The sequence below is a fragment of the Epinephelus moara genome, chromosome 3 (genome assembly GCF_006386435.1).
Source record: "Epinephelus moara isolate mb chromosome 3, YSFRI_EMoa_1.0, whole genome shotgun sequence".
Taxonomy (NCBI): Eukaryota; Metazoa; Chordata; class Actinopteri; order Perciformes; family Serranidae; genus Epinephelus; species Epinephelus moara.
This window is the reverse complement of record NC_065508.1, coordinates 21,516,991-21,536,003: the sequence shown is the minus strand read 5'-3', so window position 1 is coordinate 21,536,003 and position 19,013 is coordinate 21,516,991. Positions and strand designations below refer to the sequence as shown.

Here is a 19,013-nt window from a genome sequence, read left to right as displayed (position 1 = left end):
GACAGGGAGAAACACACGCAAGCCTAAGACGTGGTAAGATACGATATTCCTCACTATATGAAGAGACTGATAACAAGATCTGTATAATGGATTGTAAAGAAATTCGTCAGGATTTTATTTTGTAGACAATTGATCTGGATTTATAGCGAGATGGGATGACAGCACAATGATGTGTGTGGTATCACTGGAAAGCTCTGCTCCTGCGCTTTCATGTGATATGCGTGGCATTTCTGTGCGACCCTGCATTCGTGAGTAATCCGTCCAAGAGTAATGAGTGTGCAGAGCTGTATGAAAGCTCTGTTATACATCATTTTAGTGTAACTTTATCTTTTTTTTTTCGCTGTGAAAACATTCGGAAAGCTATGATTCCGCTGTTTCACGTGATATGCGTGGCTTCTCGCTATGACGCACGGTCGCGGAGAAAAACCATAGAGAAGAACAGGTGTGAATTTGGACGCACTATGCGTCGTTCGGGCCCGTAGGGTTAAATATAAATGGAAAAAATACAAATTAAAACATGATTGGATGTGCAAATATACGTGAACTGTTAGGACTTCCCACAGCTCCTCTTACCTCTTTGCTGTCTCTCTGACACAGATGTTCTTGAGCCTGTTGCACTGATTCTGGATGGACTCCTTGGCCTGCTGCTGCTGCTGCTGCTGCATTTTCCCCAAAAAAACGGGACAAATTGTGTCCCGGGAGAGATTTTTTTTTCCCGGGACAGCTGATGAAAAAAGAGAACAATTCTGGGAAAACGGGACGGGTGGCAACTCTAGACCAACCCTAACATTGGCCATCTGGATAACCAGTACTACAAAGCTGGTTATGAACTAGTTCAGTCAACTCTGGGTTTTCCTATCCAGCCATAAGCACGTTCATGTGAAAGACGCGGGGGTGTTGATTACGAGCAACACCACCATACTGAAACTGTCTGCGACTACACAACTGTACAATGTCAGTGGCGTAGGATGTAAACCATACTCTGAAATCTTATAACGTAAATGTGGAAATATTGAAAATGCCATCCAAAAAGTCAGTGTTGGCCGTTTCTTTAATTACGTGTAGGTATCACAGAGTATTTTTTTGCTGTTTAGTTGTATGATTTTGTCGCATAAAACACTTTGAAGTAACACCATACTGTTTCTGCTACTTAAGTAAAACATGGAAAAGTAGTTAATGACTAATGAGGTCTATCTGACCGAAATGTCTCATTTTCTAATAAAATAATATTTTTTTTTCCCACTTCTCACGACACGTGACCTGTTATTTTGAGCTGCAGTGATGAATCAGAGTGTAAAATAATAACACTGTCACTGCAGACTAAAATAAACTTTGCATAAGTTAACATTATGTTAAAATGATGTGAGTAAATGATCTCTGTTTTTGTTAGTAGCTCTGTTTCAGTGATCTGATAGGTTAGAGGTCGGGGTGATGATGGGCTGTGATCTGATACTCACACATAACCTGCCCTGGAGCAGGTTAGATGTTCAACATTAGTTACCACGGTGATTTATCCCGGTAAAAGAGAACCAGCTTTGTAGTACTGAAAACCCAGAGCTAACCCTGAAGTTACCTTGCTAACTCCAAATCCTACTTCGTAGTACAGGCCTCTGGTCTTCATATCTGCGCTCTCTGCAACTCTCAACCTGACATGTTCCAGCAGGAATATGATCCCAAAATGTGGGATAAATTAACAATATTGGCAACCGAGATGGCATGTTGTATATCATGTAGCAGTGTATGTATCTTAACGCTTGTAGTAATTTGTCTGGAGTTGATGGCTACATAAAGAAATTTGACATCAGCTTGTCTCGAAACTAGAAAGAAAAATGTTGGAGGCTGAGTATTCAGAGCGGCCTGGAGGTTTTTGCTCACACGAATTACTTTTACTTACGTCTACCTCATTACTTGAAACTTGATGACAGCGAAGGAAAATGCAGTTATCAGATTTAAGACTTGTATTGGTTTGTTTTGTTTTATACCACATTTGATAAGGCACCATCAAGCTGTGAATTAGATAAAAGTGATTTTACATGGATTTGCTAAACTTGGTTTCGCAAATAAAACTTGTTGAGATGAAATTAAATGTAGGCAGGCATTTGTCATCTGAATATCCCAGAACCCGGTTGCTAATATGGGTGTTATAAAGCCTAGATAGATAAAAAAGATAAACATAACTTTGTGTCTTTGCAGTATCTGCAGGTCAGGGCTGCTGTAGAGGAGATTAGTGTCAGTGCTGCTGTCGCTCCAGGGTTGCGAAGGGGTCGGGTCTGTCACATAATCAATCAAACACAACGGTCGCCTGTATGCATTCAATCATTCCTGAAAGGTTTGTCTCTAGGACGACAAGACGCATCATAAACTCATTCTTCATTCTTCAGAGGTCAATAAAATCTCATTATGGCATGTCTCTGAATGATCCGGTGTTTTAAACAAACATCAATTTAAAAGTGTGTATTTTATTACTTATCTCTCCTTGCTGCAAATAGTCCCATTTGTTTTCACCCAAGCTAAATGCATAAAGAACATCTGCTCCTAGATAACAGATACATCTATTTGTATTGTAAGTCCATTTTCAAACTGCGTAAGTGAAACTGACATTTCCTGGGTGCTTTCAGGCTGCCCACAATAGAAGCATCTGTCAAAATTCAAAGCTTTGGCTGCTGCAATTTTAGATCAGATAAATTTAGCAAACATAATTTTGTGGGGTTTTGGTGCTAAACAGATTTGTGGCTGGCGTACAGAGAGACCGTGAGCAAGAGATCCTGCATGAAATACGTCCAGAGAAGATAATTTATGTTAAATTATTGTGCTCAGCAACAAACGGTCTGGCGTATAAAAACTCAAACCAGAAATCTGGGCACTTGATGGCGGATGGCCTTTTGAGACATGACGTTTCAATGCATTGATCATTTTCAGTTTGCTGTTAATGCAGCTTTGCACAAAGCAGTCGCCTCTGCACTCTTTTTAACCAGCCTAAGCATCTTTAATTTGAGTGAGTGGATTCTAAATTAAAGCTCCAAGCCTTTGGCAGGTGAGCCAGAAGGTTAATTTAAGACTTTGGCTGACCAACTTCGATTTGGTGCCCATTTTTAAAGGAGGTAAAAGGTGCTCAGTCATGCTTCAAAAGCTGAGGTGACACAATAAAGTCAATCAGAGCCTCTGTGTGTCTGCAAATCTGACGCTGTCTCAGCCACCTCCTGGTAGGTTGTGTCTGGACAGCCCGACCTGTTATTTCACAGTGAATAGATTTCAGTCCAGAAAGGATTTGAAGTGGGTCAGGTCAGACAGCTTTAGTGTCTTTGTCTCATTACCCTCTGCCTCACTTTGTGGTCAGGGTTTTCTCTGGATTATTTTTTTATTTTTTTTATTTGAGATGAACGTGGCAAAGGCTGGAAAACGTGCATGACATGCACGGCGTACATAGCTCAGTCGTCACAATAATGTTGGCATTGCACATTTCTGCAAACCACAGTTATATTACATGTGTGCGTTTTGTACCAATCATATCAACAGTTCTAAAGTGGTGTAGTTCAGATTACATGTATGTGAGCCAAGCTTCTCATTAGGAGGAGGTGGGGATGGTGGGCAGTGTGACACCTCAGTGAGATGGCTGCCAAGTAGGCGGCCGAGCAGTGACATTTCCAGCGGTATTTGTGGCGATGAAAAGGGGTATTTTTAATGAGATGTTGGAAAATTTCCTGTTGTGTTTGTGGTGATGAAACCGGGTATTTTTAATGAGAAAGCAGGTTTTTTTTACGAGATGTCGGGAAATATCCGGCAGTGTTTGTGGCAACCAAAGATGGCTGCCAAGCAGGCGGCCGAGCAGCAGACTTTTGTGGCGACAAATGTCCATGTTTGCGGGAGACATCCGTACATTTCCTCACCAAATGGTGTTTTTAACAAGACTTCAGGACATTTCCAGCCATGTTTGTGGCAACATAACTGAGTATTTTTAACGAGAAGACTGGTATTTTCGACGAGTTGTTGGGAAATTTCCAGCCATTTTTATTGCGACAAAATTGGGTATTTTTTTTTACGAGATGTCAGGAAATTTACAGCCCTTTTTGTGGCAAAAGCAGACATTTGTGGCGACAAATGTCAATGTTTGCGGGGCCGAAACTGCAAAGTTTTCCCGAGACATCAGGACATTTCCAGCTGTGTTTATTGTGTAAAAAAACTGGGTATTTTAACGAGATGTCAAGCAGGTGGCTGAGCAGCAGACGTTTGTGGTGACAAACCCGGGTATTTTTAATGAGACATGGAGAAATTTTCAGCCGTGTTTATGGTGACAAAACTTGGCATTTTTAACGACACATCAGGACATTTCCACCAGTGTTTGTGGTCACCAAATGGTATTTTTGACAAGACTTTGGGACATTTCCAGCCATGTTTGTGGTAACAAACCTGGGTGTTTTTAACGAGACATCAGGACATTACAAGCAGCAGACTAAGTGGGAACAAATGTAACTATTTGTGGAACCAAAACTGGGTGTTTTCAATTAGACATTGAGACATTTCCAGCAGTGATTTGGGGCAACAAATCTGAATATATTTTAACAAGACATTGAGACATTTCCAGCCGTGTTTGTGGCCACAAAACCAGGTATTTTAAGCCAAATCCTGATCTTTTCCTGACCCTAACCAAGTGGTTTTGGTGCCTAACCCTAACCGCACATTAACCACAGCGTTGTCACAACATGAAGTAGAAAATTGAAATGTAAATATACATAAAGATGGTTCACTTGACTTGTTTAATATTGTAAAACTCCATTTAGCCTATGTACATTAATTACAGTATGAAGGTCGTCCAGTGTTTATGTTTTAACGTTGTGCTTTTTGCTGCATCACTTGTCATCAGCTGTAAGAGAAATCACCTCTCTGCTGTCTTCACCTGCGCAGCCGCTGTTTTATTTCCCGTGTCAGTTTTCTCCTGTGCTCATCGAGTTACCTCACGGCTTCTTCCGGCTCACAGACGTTTGTCTTACCCATGCAGAAAGGTTTTCCACTGACTGCACGTTTTCCACTTGAGCTGTGAGCCAACGAAGACGTATACCTAACTAATAATCCATCACGTTTCCATGGATCCTGCCCCCAAGAGAAGCAACATTCTCAGCCAACACAACAAATAACATCTTTCCTCATATATGAGTTGTCCTGAAGCAGCTGGCCAGATTGTTCTGAGGATATCGATGACACATGAGTAAACAGAGACTGAGATACAGATTTATGATTTAAAGGGTAGATGATGATAAGAAGTCAGTCTTTTTCAACTCAGTGATGTTCCCAAGTATGCAAACACCATTGACCTCAGTGCAATGTCACCTTGACATTAGTTTGGTTTTTGTAAAAGATATTTTTTGGGGCATTTTTAGCCTTTATTTGATAGGACAGACAAGTGTGAAAGGGGGAGAGAGAGAGGAAGTGACATGCAGCAAAGGGCCACAGGCTGGAGTCGAACCCGGGCCGCTGCGGCAACAGCCTTGTACATGGGGCGCCTGCTCTACCACTAAGCCACCGACGCCCCAACCTTGACATTAGTTTTAACCTCACCTTCACCTGTTTCAAAATGACTGTCTTATGTGCAGCACATGCAGCCAAAATTGTCTTTGTGTAACACTTCAGCTTAGAAATAGTCAGTACAATAGGCAGATGATTGATGATACCCCCTCAAGAGCAGATGCAATGTGATATCAAGATCTAAAACATTTATTCATATATTCAGACTTTGGCTATAGACGAGATAGAAACTGCTATGTTATGCTATGCTAAATGATGGTGAATGGCTAGTAGATTTTTGAAAAAAAGTTAATTTCCAACCCTGATGGTTATGCATCAGTGTTGACTAAGGCCCCGATCACACTAGGGCACGTCACTACATGTGCAGCTGCTTCATAAATGCCTTGTCAAGGCGTGTAGGGCAAAACAGTGTGACGGGTTAAACACAATCAAATGTGTTTAACAGAAAAACACGTACAATCTAATCTCCTGTAATCTCCCCAATGCCGGTAGCTCTTTCACAGTCCAAGAGCTGACTAGCTAGCTAGCCTATTTATCGGCATAGTTAACAGTGTTATACTCACAAAGAGATTCACCTGGCTGCTCACCCGACGTTGCCGATTAGTATTTGAAAAATGGGGTGACCTGCATTGTAATTAAAGGAAATGACCCCTAAGAATGAAAATACAGACAGTACTTACTCACCCTCATGCCGACAAGAAGTCCAGTGTAGTTTTTAAATCCACAAAACTCGTTTGAGGTATCGGAGTATAACAGCTAGCCGGATTTTTCCATACACTTGACATGCATGGAACCAACGTCCAAAAAATGTAATAAAACTCCGCTAATGCATTTCAAAAACGTCAGAGCAACTCGTCCGTCGTAATCCAAGTGCCCTGAAGCCGCGACATGCAAAATTTACTCCACTTTTCTAGCATAATTTTTCACCTTGGTCAGTTAGCCTGCAACTCGCGAGACGCGAGAACAAGAACGTCTCTGAACATTCTCGAGTCTCGCGCAAGTTGCCATGTAAACACAGCACGCCTGCATGCTAACTGACCACGGTGAGAAATTATGCTAGAAAAGTGGGGTAAATTATGTCTTTTCAAGTCAATTTTGCATGCTGTTATCCTCTGATACCCCGAATGAGATTTGTGGATTAAAAAACTACACTGGACTTCTTGTCGGCATGAGGGTGAGTAAGTACTGTCTGTATTTTCATTAAAGTGGTCATTTCCTTTAAATACCGCTAATATCAATCTGTCTGCATTTGCCATTGTCCCACTGTTCCTACCACATCTACCGGCATCAAAACAGTAGAAAATCCCGCCTCTTGTTTGATTTGATTGGCTGCCAGAGCCACTGCTGTTGACGAGCGGTGTGATTCTGCAACTTGCGCTGATGCACTTCTATGTGCATCTTAAAACTGCAGAAAAAAAACGCAACACGCAGTGCAAGAGAGGAACACACAGCAGGCACGCCTTACCATAGTCTTACCATTGCTAACTACTCAATGTTTCAAGCAGTGCGACTGGTTGTGATCAGGGCCTGAAAATGCCTTTACATTCAGGTGGATACATCGGTGATTGGTTAGGTAAAATTGAATCCCCTTCCCCCACGGAAATCTGTTAGAGTGGACGCAGTATCAGACTGAAGATGGAAATGGGGTGTAATGAGTTGACGTCAGGCAAGTAAAACACTTACATCAGTTAAATTTCTTCTCACCACTTATGTCAGGAGTGTTTTTAATTACTTGTGCTAAATCACCGGGGCCTCTTACAGTTAACAGTCTGATTGGTCCAGACAGCTCAGTGACCCCTGTGAGCTGTTCTCCCTGCACCACCACTGTGCTGTCCTCTCTGTGCTTATCATCTTTCAAGGTGCAAGTTTTACCAACACTGACGTTCCCTCTGTGAGCCTCCTGCTATGATAGGTGGGGCGCTTCCTGTCCTGTCCTGCCCTGTTGAAGACTTGCTGGGAAGCTCTTCTCTGCAGTGAACACTCTGTGAGATGTCTGAGTATATGAGAAAGCCTGATGTGCCAGGGAGGAAGACGTCACGTAAAATGCTAAGTGCGAGAAGCAGGCCAGCACTTGTTATTGAATGTATATTTGTGGCAGAGAGAGCAGAGTGCAAAAGAAAGAAAGCACTTTGTAGTGAAAGCATTTTATGAATCTGCAACACAAACACAGACACAACTCGAGTTCACCAAGTTCAGTGTTTCCAAAAATGGGGAGGGGGTTGATGAGAAAGAATGCAAATTGGATTGTTTTCGCTTCAACAGCGGCCAAATTGGGTTTGTTGCTGGGTGTTTGTTTGATTTTGGAAACATTTTATGGCTACTCTAAGCTCACATGCTGAATAGACCGAGCTCAGGCTGGCCCAGTTTGAAAGGTTTCCATTCTGGATGCGTCGAATCAACACCGTCTCCATGAGACTGTTTTTGTTGTCTGCCCCAGGCTTAAGTTATCATAAACGTAGCATGCATAATGATGTGGCTCATAGATAGTATCAGGAGCTCGTGGTGAGAGCAAAGTCATTGTACCGATGGCTGGCATCAGGTGCAGGAATCACATGAGGTGGTTGAGACACGTGATGCATGCTGGTTCACTAGACGCCTCAGCATGTTTCAACTACAAACAACAGACTTGGAGAGCCTTTTTCTTTAATCATATGAGGCCCATGTGAATATATGACCAAAGGCTGCGCTCAATCTATTCCTCAAGTATCGCTGACAGAAATGCTATCCTCACTGTTTTCTGTCTAATTTGAAATAAATATGTGCTGCTCCCTCTTGCAGATTTTTATCACTTTGTTTAGGAAAATAAAAATGCCACCACACTGGTTGCACCAGTCTGTTACACAACACCTGGCTGCCTGCTCTGTCTTTCCTCTATCAAGGTTGTAAAAGCCTTTTTTCATTTGAGCCAGTATTTATGCATTTATTATCAAAAACAATTGCAACATTTACATGCACAAAATACTCTGGTTTTAGCCTTTATTCCAAAAAAGACAACATTCCTATGAAGTTGTTTACATGGCTAATGAGACTGAATATATTCCATGAAAACTCCTGTTTACATGCAGCCCTGCATACTTGAATTTACGTGCCCTAACATGTCGTTTTTCATGGCAAAATATTGGAAAGAAGAGCAGCTGAAGCCACTTGTTCTCTTGCTTCTTTACATCAAAATATGACTTTTCAGAGTTTCCTGTCAATGGCTTCATCCTTATATTTCATAATGTTTTAAAGTAGGTGTTTACTATAGGGCTGGGCAATATACCAATATTATATCGATATTAGACAAGATATCCTGTTAGATATTGGATAGCCTAATATTGCAAGTGTTGTCTTTTCGTAGCTTTAAAGGCCCCAGCAATCAACCCTGCAATAGCCTTAAAGTATTGATAGCGAGGTATTTGGTCAAAAATATTGTGATATTTGATTTTCTCCAAATCACCCAGCCCTTGTTTTCTCCTTCCGATCAGAAAAGGGGGCTTTTATTTTGGGCATGCATCTCTACTCCCCAGCCTTGCAAACTGTTGGCTAGTTGGTTTATGTACAACGTATCCATGACAACCCACAGATCCGACTGTAAACAGACAAGAGGCCATGTGTCACGAAATTGAGCATAGCGTTAGTTCAGGCAGGACACGATGTCAAGCTCAGCTCACATCCCAGCTACATCAGCCGATCTCAAACAGCCCAATCACCTGAAGGAGCAGCTGATTGATGGAAGGGAGTCAGCTGATAGATCACAAATAGGCGAATCTCATTCAGGGCGCCCTATTTAAACTGCTTTGGCCTGCCTACTGTTGCTGCTTACCTCTGCGAGCTGCTTTGCAACCTGCCTCCACCCCAGCTCCTCCTTTTCATGCTGTGTCTGACTTACGCAGGTGTGTGGAAGGGCAGAGAGGTGTGCTCCACCGCTTCCCATGCAAAAGTTGTGATCTGTAAAAACAGACTTGATGGGAGAAACTTTGACTCATGCTAACAAACATTATGGAGACAGGAAATTGGCAGTTTAGATGGTGAGGTGGAAGCCTGATTGTAGGAATTATTGACTATTTTTGCTATTTTTTGGCTTTTGACCGTGTGTACATTTTTAGTATGGATCCTACACATTGTTTTATTAATGAGACCCCTGGTCCGTTTGTTTTGGAGAGGAGGAGACTTCTGCAGATAATCTGCCTCACAGTGAAAACCTACTGAACGTCTGGATCTTAAGTTATCAGAGACAAAAGGTGAACACAGATTAGCAGGTGCTGAACTAGCGGCCCGTCTCTGATATGCCAAACTGCATTGGAGGAACACTGATTTTTAACGCAAAACTGCTTTATTCAGTGTTTTTACCGGTTTAAATCACCTGGTGGGTTTGTTTTGGAGAGGAGGAAACCTCTGCGGATAATTCGGCTCCAAAACGATGATCGCTGAAGGGATCCTAACTGAGAGAAACTTACTGCGATGACATCATTGCAGCGTCTTTTGTCATTCTTTTGAGTGAGAAACCCTCAGCAGCAGAAAAATTACATATTATACATTTAAGCAATACATTTAGAGTTCTTTAGGGGTAGAACTTCTTCCCTGATTGTAATTTTCCCAGAAGTCTGTCAATGAATGGAACAAAAGAGTAATTATTTTTCTTATCTCTTCGCCTGGATGAGACTGCCCTGAAGGAAGTGCAGTAAAACCACCCTGTTCAACCTTTAGACCTTTTGGTGGCAGTCTCTGAGAGATAATCACACCACTATCCCTTCTACCCCACTGCAATCCTATTACACAGCCGACTGTCACCTTTGACCCGCTGCTCAGTACGATTGTGCTCAGGCTAAACATAAAAGACTCTATTTTTATGTCACACAGTAGTAGTTCGGCTGGATAGTGAGTGACACGGCTTCACAGAATAAAGTGTCTCAAGTGGATGTGTTCCTCAGAACAGAAAAGACAGAAAAATAAATCAACATCACCTACTTTCTTTGTGGAGTAGCTCCTGGTGAGATTTCTTGATATCTCTAGACACAGTTGTGGCTCTCTAGTTAATGGCTTTAAGGGCGAGTGTTTCTCAAATTTCCAGTGATAACACTTGTAAAGATAAAAGCACTAAATTAATCTTTTGTGAATTTATCTTTTTGGGGTGGATTTTCTCTTGAGGCTGTGCTTGTATGACCCGTCCTGTGCTGCTGTTCTTCTTATAGAGTAAGGCCCCTCAAAACAGAGTTACAAGGTGTTGTTGAAATCTTCCCCTATGAAGTGGGACAACCCATCAAGACCCTGATACGTCATCGGTATCATCATCAGTGGCGTTTACGGAAACAGCCGCAGCTATGTTAATTATGGTATTTCCACAGTGACATTTTCTGTTTATCCGATGGGTATTGAAAAAAAACCCCAAAAAAACATGGATGCTTGCAATCATTTACAACTCGTGTCACGGTATCAATCGATCAAACAAGTCATTAAAAAAAAACGAACAATGCTTCATTACCAGGCCATTAGCGGTGTTCTGTTAGCAACCCGTGCTCCTAGCCTGCCAGTCTGCACTGATATTAGCGAGGTGCAGCAACTTCACTGCTGGACTTTAATAAAATTTCAGGTGTTGTACTCCATCAAATGGAGTGAATGAGACATGGGAATATGGCAGAATGCGAGACTATCATGCAAAAATCAGCAATAACAATGCTAACGTTAGCTAGCAAGCTTAGTTAACTAGCAAACCAACGTTAGCATAAGGTAAACTAGCAAGCTAACATTAGCGCTCGATTATTGTTCGCAGTACCAAGTCATCACAGACCCAACAAACACTACTAACGGCTTTTATTTCACAACAGTTGTGGCACTTGGTGCAAAAAACGTGCATAACTAACAGTCTCCTTGTTGTCCTCAGACGCCATGTCAAAGGTTGAGAAGTTTGATATGTTGCAAAGATGGCGACCGATGAGAGTGAGAAGACACTCAACTTTTGGACCGTTTCAAGCGTGCCAGTAGTACACTGCATTTTCCTGTACTATGCAATGTGAACGCGCTTAGCACACTTGTGCACTCAAAATATTAAGTGTTTAGTACAGAAGTATGTGAGTTGAGACACACTGATGGTGTCCACCTTCCGATCTCGCCCTAGTGAGTAAGCGGCTTCATTTTGAGCCACAAAACGGCTTTAGCATCGTTAAATATGTTAGCACCACTAGTGGTGTTGACGGTGCTAACAGTGATAACACAGTTATCAGTGCATAAGGGGATTTATGGATCAAAATTAAGCCACTTACTCACCAGGGCGACTTAGTGGGAGACCAGAGAGTGGGCACAACGTTTCCATGGCATCGTTGCTGGGACAGCATTACAAATGATAATTGCCAAATGAACAGCGACGCTAGTTAACATTAGCTCCCACCAGAACAGGATGGTGCACAGTGCAGTAAAGTGAAGAGTAGCAAATTTAACCAATAGACTGACACAAGTAACCAGTCAGAAGTTTTCTCTGCAGTTATTCGATTAATGGTTAAACGTTGACATTCCTGCTAGCGAGCTAGTTAGCTAACAAGACATCAGCGTATTACTAAGGATTTTTTTTTTGTAATGCTTGGACCACAATACATTGAAATAAAAGTAAACCATAATCATTAGATAAATAGTAGTTATTGTAATTTTTAAATCTTTACAAACTAAGGATACACGATAATATCGGCACGTCATCTATACTGGCTGGTATTGGCTGCTTTTTCTTTTGCAAAATGTATGAATATTACAGACATTGAAAAGCATTATATTTCATGTCTCCATCTGCTGGTGGGCTGTCATGATAAGAGTACGCATGTATAATATGATGTTAATTCCACTACAGAAGAGACTTGATGATTACTAAATTTAGGTTGGGGAAAAAAGTGGATATAGGCTATCGGTATTGGTTGCCACATCGTTCAGGCCTGGCTATTGGTTATTGGCCAGATGAGTTGTTATGTATCGGCATATGGGCAAGAAATCATGCGGATATCCAGTTTCAGTTTGGATCGTGATGAATGAATCGTGTGCTGCTGCCACATCGTTCAGGCCTGGTTATTGGTTATTGGCCAAATGAGTTGTTATATATCGGCATATGGGCAAGAAATCCAATATCGTGTATCCCTATTACTAACGGAGAAAATGCATTTGTGGGTTTTTGTTGGTGCTTGTGCCGATGATCTCTTATAACTCTTTGTTTGGCGTATGCTTCTGAAAAACCTCTGTTTGGAGGGTCATCTAGCCCGAACACTTCACCCTGCCCCTAGACGTGAACGTGTGAAACAGAGGGGTAAGGGCTGAGAGGTAGGGGTAAGAGGTGTGTGAGGATTGAGCCTTAAACAATTTGAAATGGCACTGTGTTTTAGTCCACTTTAATGCTTCAGGTTTTTTGTGTTCTCACTGTCCTTCTGTTTCACTTTCTGGCTGCCAACCCTCCCTCCCTCCACTCCTCCCTCCGTCTGCACACTTTTTTGTGTTCACTGGACAACAGTCTCAGTAATGAGGATGAAAATGAATTATGACAGGCAAAATAGTTTTGTATGTCACAGGTACTAAAGAGATGGGGCAGGGAGGATTAAGAGAGGAGGGGTTACTGGCTAGAGTCTGGCTGCACTACATCTTTGGATATTTTTTTTAACCATAACCACCTACCAGTCTTTTTAGGGAATAAGAGGAGGCACAGTGGCCTATAACACTATCCATCTTTTGTCTGCGAGGCCTCCTGAGTCAACCTGAGACAAATCTAATTTCTCAGCTCTCTCTGCTCACGGCTGCTGCCTTGTGCTATTGATCTGGCTCACCACTTAAAAGCTTGTCTGCCTTTAGCACTTTGGCATCTTTATTTTTATCTCTTTCCTCCTCTCTAGCGAGTTGTTTTGCTGGTCCATTTACACCAGTTCCACGTGAGTGGGTGAATGATTGATGAACATGGTGTGGGACAGTGATGTCCCTTGCATTGTAGACCTTATATAACAGCCCGCTGCAGAGGTTACTGGCCGTGAATGTGACGATGTAGGCATGTACACATGTGTCCGAGAGTGCTGCGTGGGTGTATGTACACCCATTACTGTAACACGTAAAGGCTTTATGACCTGTTATAACATCATCTGTCTTTTGAATTGTAAGAATTTTTATCGTTCAGTGTTGATCTTATCAAGATTGTCTGGGTAATAGCAAACAGCGATTTTATTTGCGTTTCAGAGCTCTTTGTGCAGTCTTCCATAACCACCCACAAAACCATATGAAAACAACTGATAATACAAATGATATGAAAATAGGCTTGTATGAGGATTGTCCAAAGAAAAACAAGAAAGCAAAATAAAATGAGCATGCCAAGTACTTCAGAATGTATGATGGCACATTAGGACCATTGTAGGTATAAAAAATATATAAATGTGGAGCCAGTTTTTTAAGTTTTTCATCTTAAATTTGCAACTTTAAATTTTAAACTTAAAAATTATAGCGTCGGTGGCTTAGTGGTAAAGCAGGCGCCCCATGTACAAGGCTGTTGCCGCAGTGGCCCAGGTTCGACTCCAGCCTGTGGCCCTTTGCTGCATGTCACTCCCTCTCTCACCCCTTTCACACTTGTCTGTCCTATCAAATAAAGGCTAAAAAATGCCCCAAAAAATATCAAAAAAAAAAAAAATTATAACTTTAAACTTTAAAAATGTAAATTTATTACTTTTATTCTGAAAATTCTGAAGTTTTTCTGAGAATATTGTGCACATTTTGGCTCACTGGAATCTGATGCTGCATTAAATTGATATGGGTGTGTATGTGGACGCCTCGTACACCTCACCCTCAAACATACTTATCTTCAGTTTTATTCTGAGGCTCCTTTAGCAGCACTGCTGTGTGTTAGTCTGTCTCAGAGACGTGTTGTGTGGTGTTCTCACTCTCATTTTCTATCCCTGCTTTAAAGGTGTGAAACCAAACATTTTTAACATGCGGATATCCAGTTTCATTTTGGATCGTGATGAATGAATCGTGTGCTGCTGCCACATCGTTCAGGCCTGGCTGCTTATCTGTGGGGCGGCATGCTATAGTGCGATTGCTGTAGGCGTGGCCAGTTTGAGGGCTGGTACTGGCCATGGCAGTACAGCTGGTGCCAGAACTCACCCACACACACACACACACACACACACACACACACACACACACACACACACACACAGAAACACACAGAGAGATTCACAGCCTGAGACTTCCTGTAGTTGGACCAAGATCACAGCCTGTTTGCTCCCACTTAAACCTCAGTAACACAACTCATTCTCCCCCTCTAACAGCAGACTGGCATGGCTTCCTCTTTATGTTAACCTCCTTTCTGAATAAAGACAAGCCTCTCCACCAGTCTGTCTTCCTGTCCCTCCAGGGATTCAGGCAAGTGTGAAGTAAAGATCTTTGGTCTAAATGCAATTCAGATACTTACGTTTAAAGGCATCACAACAGCTTCACATGGACAAAAAGGAATCGTTAACCTGTCTGCAACACAAGCAGAAGAGCTGGTTTTAGTCTTTACAGATGAGACAAGTGTTTTCAGTGTTTTAGCATTTTGACAGCTTTATGCGGGTAATGCCTTCTCTCTGGATAATCCCAGTTAAACAGCTTAGAGGAAGAGCAGGGAAATCTGCACACTCCAAGTGTGAGAGAGGGTGCATTCACTCTATTACGTATTTGTTCGGAAAAAAAAGCCCAAATGATCCCTCAATCCAATTTCATCCTGATTATAAAAAGCAGGCTTCACAAGTTGGTTCCTTAAGGAGTGGCTGCAGTAGCCGATCAGCAGATATACTGAACGTCTGGGTTTCAGACACTTAACAGAAGATCCTACTGTAGTCACCTTTCTGTACATGTTGCTGCTTCTTCATTCATATTCAGACTGTTAACAGTCATGAAATTTTAGATAGGAACCTATGAAGCATTAGGTCATGCTGCCTCTTGTCTGGGATTAGTTGCATCACCAAAGCCCTGCTCAGCATTGTGAGCTATGAACATGTACTTATTATCTTTACAATGTTCTTCACATTGCTTTTAAAGCAGGGTTCAGTACTCAGCATCCATGCACAGAATGAATGTGTCATGTGTTGCGGACTATAAGAAATAGTTGAAAGAGTTGTGGAGTTTGTGTGAGTCTGTTAACTGTGTGCCTGGCTGGACTGAAAGAACCAGCCCAACCCTCTCAGGTACTCAGGTAGATATCATGTCACATGGCTGCTCTAAATTCTGGTCTGTTATCACATGTCACATGTTGTGCACGAGATGTCCACTGGTGCTCTGATGGATGAATCTGGAAATAAGACCTTGCTGTTTCTTTATGTGGGACTGAGACCAAACCAACATTAATTTGTTGGTTGTTTATATTGTTAGTGATTCCCAACCAGGGGTACCAGGAGACACATGAGATACTAATTAATTTGATGAACTAGGGCTGCAACTAATGTTTATTCTCATTATCAATGATTGTTTTCTTGTAGATTGTCCATCCCATTTTCACATCTCAGTTTGCTACGTTGACTTTAAACAATGACCAGCACACAGAAGAGGAAGTCTTGGCCCAGATATGTTATCCAGATATCTGCTAGCTGCACCTGAACCCTGAACCTGAAAAAGTTACCATTGCCCCCAGAAGTTAAATCATCGTCAGACTGATAGGCAATCAGCTCTGAGTCTGACCTCATCCGAGGGCTCTGTGGGAGTACATCAGACAAAAAATGCCATTGTCCATCACCCATGGTTGACAGTCATCGACCACTGTCGTCAACCTGACAATTGTGCTGCTCTAATGTATATAGATGGCAGTTTGCAGTCAGGTTCAGGTGGTTGATTATTGCATATTTTTGTGGGTTGTGTGGTGTGGATTGGCTCTCATGATGGGTCGGGTGGGTGCAGGTAGCACATTACAAAACCCTGACCCCCGCTCTGGACGTATCTGAATGCAACTTCATGTACTGAATAAGACCAATACACCAAAATGTCCCATCACAAAAGTTCAGTGGGTCAATTTTACCTTTAGTGCATCTACATGTCGAATTCCTAAATATTTTGTCCCTCTGGCTGCACAGACGCTCGCACAGCTTAGTATTACAGTGCTGTGCATCATCACCAGCCCCACCCTCTTCACCCACGCCCCCTCCTGTCTGACTGGCACCCAGAGCAAGACATCAGGTGACTGGTGCAGCTGTGCCTGGCAGGGGGATCTGTGTCAGTATGTATCAGACCTCACAGTTGTGGACGGCCAGCTGACCTGGTTGGAGTGCAGCCTGCTCAGCCTGCAGCTGGCTCAGCCCAGCTGTGTCCCGAAGGAAGAGGCAACCCGTCAGTGCAGAGCTTGCTTCTTCTCATCTCGGGTCCTGATTTAGATATTTGGTAGAAAGTGGAATTTCAGTTACCATGCTTTTTATTATCAGGTAGAGAAAAGACACTGGAGTGATGTTGCCTTCACTGTAAGGTTGTTCTGTAAGGTTGCCCCCTGCTGATGTGCTGTTGATTTTATGGCTGCCCGTTCTCGCTGCTTCCTCAGTGTCTGAGTGGGTAGGGTGCTGCAGGTTAATCATTTCTAACTCTTGCCTAACAGTGTCTCAGTCCTGATGATAAATGTATGGCAACCCATAGAGTTAAAATGTTGTGTTTATCATCCTCGAACAAATCTGTTAAGTATGTCGTCAAATTGGCTCTGATTTTTTTTTTTTTTCTTCGTCTTTGTTTTCAGAAGCTGGCAGCAGAATGTCAGAGTGCAGGCTACAGCGGCACACTGATCCCTTACAAGTGTGACCTGTCCAACGAGGAGGAGATCCTGTCCATGTTTTCAGCTATCAAGACGCTGCACAAGGGTGTGGACGTGTGCATCAACAATGCCGGACTGGCACACAACGAGCCCTTGCTCAGCGGAAAGACCGAGGGCTGGAGGAACATGATCGACGTGGGTGGATCACACAGACAAACAGATAGGGATTCTTAGGTTGGAACAAGCTGGAGAGAAACATATTTATTTAGGATAGAGATAGTCAGAGGAATTATCCCCCTATGTTTATGGCATATTGATTTTATGGCTGTGCTACTCAAGCAGAAAAGCAGAAGGAGTAGCTGATATGGCTGCCCAGTGTGAGTCTTCTATGTGGTATGGAAGCCCATTTCTGCCATTGTCATGAAAACAAGATCCTGTACCTCATTATAATGAGACAGTTTTTTAAAATAATGACTCAGTATCTCAACATAATGACTTAGTCCCTCAAAATAATGACTTACTTTTTCAAAATAACAACTTAGTATCCCAAAATCATGATTTAGTATCACAAAATAATGACTTAGTTCCTCAATAATGTCTTAGTATCTCAAATTAATAACTTATCATATCATAGATAATGACTTGATTCCACAAAATAATGACTTACTATCAAATGATAAATGAGTTCCTCAAAATAATGACTTAGTATCACAAATAATGACTTAGTTCCTCAAAATAAGACTTGGTTCCTCTTAATAATGATTTAGTATCTCAAAATAATGACTTAGGTCCTGACAATAATGACTTCGTTCCACAAAATAATGACTAAGTTTCTCAAAATAATGACTTAGTTCCTCTTAATAATGACTTAGTATCTCAAAATAATGACTTAGGTCCTGACAATAATGACTTCGTTCCACAAAATAAGACTTAGTTCCTCTTAATAATGACTTAGTATCTCAAAATAATGACTTAGGTCCTGACAATAATGACTTCGTTCCACAAAATAATGACTAAGTTTCTCAAAATAATGACTTAGTTCCTTGAAATGACTTAGTTCCTCTTAATAATGACTTAGTATCTCAAAATAATGACTTAGGTCCTGACAATAATGACTTCGTTCCACAAAATAATGACTAAGTATCTCAAAATAATGACTAAATATCTCAAAATAATGACTTAGTTCCTCTTAATAATGACTTAGTATCTCAAAACAATGACTTAGGTCCTGACAATAATGACTTCGTTCCACAAAATAATGACTAAGTATCTCAAAATAATGACTTAGTTCCTCGAAATGACTTAGTTCCTCTTAATAATGACTTAGTATCTCAAAACAGTGACTTAGGTCCTGACAATAATGACTTCGTTCCACAAAATAATGACTGAGTATCTCAAAATAATGACTAGTTCCTCTTAATAATGACTTAGTATCTCAAAACAATGACTTAGGTCCTGACAATAATGACTTAGTTCCTCAAAATAATGACTAAGTATCTCAAAATAATGACTTAGTTCCTCTTAATAATGACTTAGTATCTCAAAACAATGACTGAGGTCCTGACAGTAATGACTTCGTTCCACAAAATAATGACTTAGTATCTCAAAATAAGACTTTGTTCCTTTTTATTATGACTTAGTATTTTAAAAATTACTTAGTTCTTCTTAATAATGACTCGGTATCTCAAAATAAGACTTAGTTCCTCTTACTAATGACTTAGTATCTCAAAATGACTTAGTATCACAAAATAATAACTTAGTGTCACAAAATAATGACTTATTTCCTCAAAATAAT

At 41.4% G+C, this 19,013-nt stretch overlaps 1 protein-coding gene across 1 annotated transcript in view; it reads left to right on the top strand.

The window, feature by feature from the left end:
- Positions 1-19,013, top strand: part of dhrs11a (dehydrogenase/reductase 11a) — a 36,197-nt gene that overhangs the window by 12,435 nt on the left and 4,749 nt on the right. Inside the window, exon 2 of the mRNA XM_050041091.1 lies at positions 17,204-17,413. Within this exon, the coding sequence (XP_049897048.1) occupies positions 17,204-17,413 (210 nt within the window). The remainder of the gene's footprint in view (positions 1-17,203; positions 17,414-19,013) is intronic.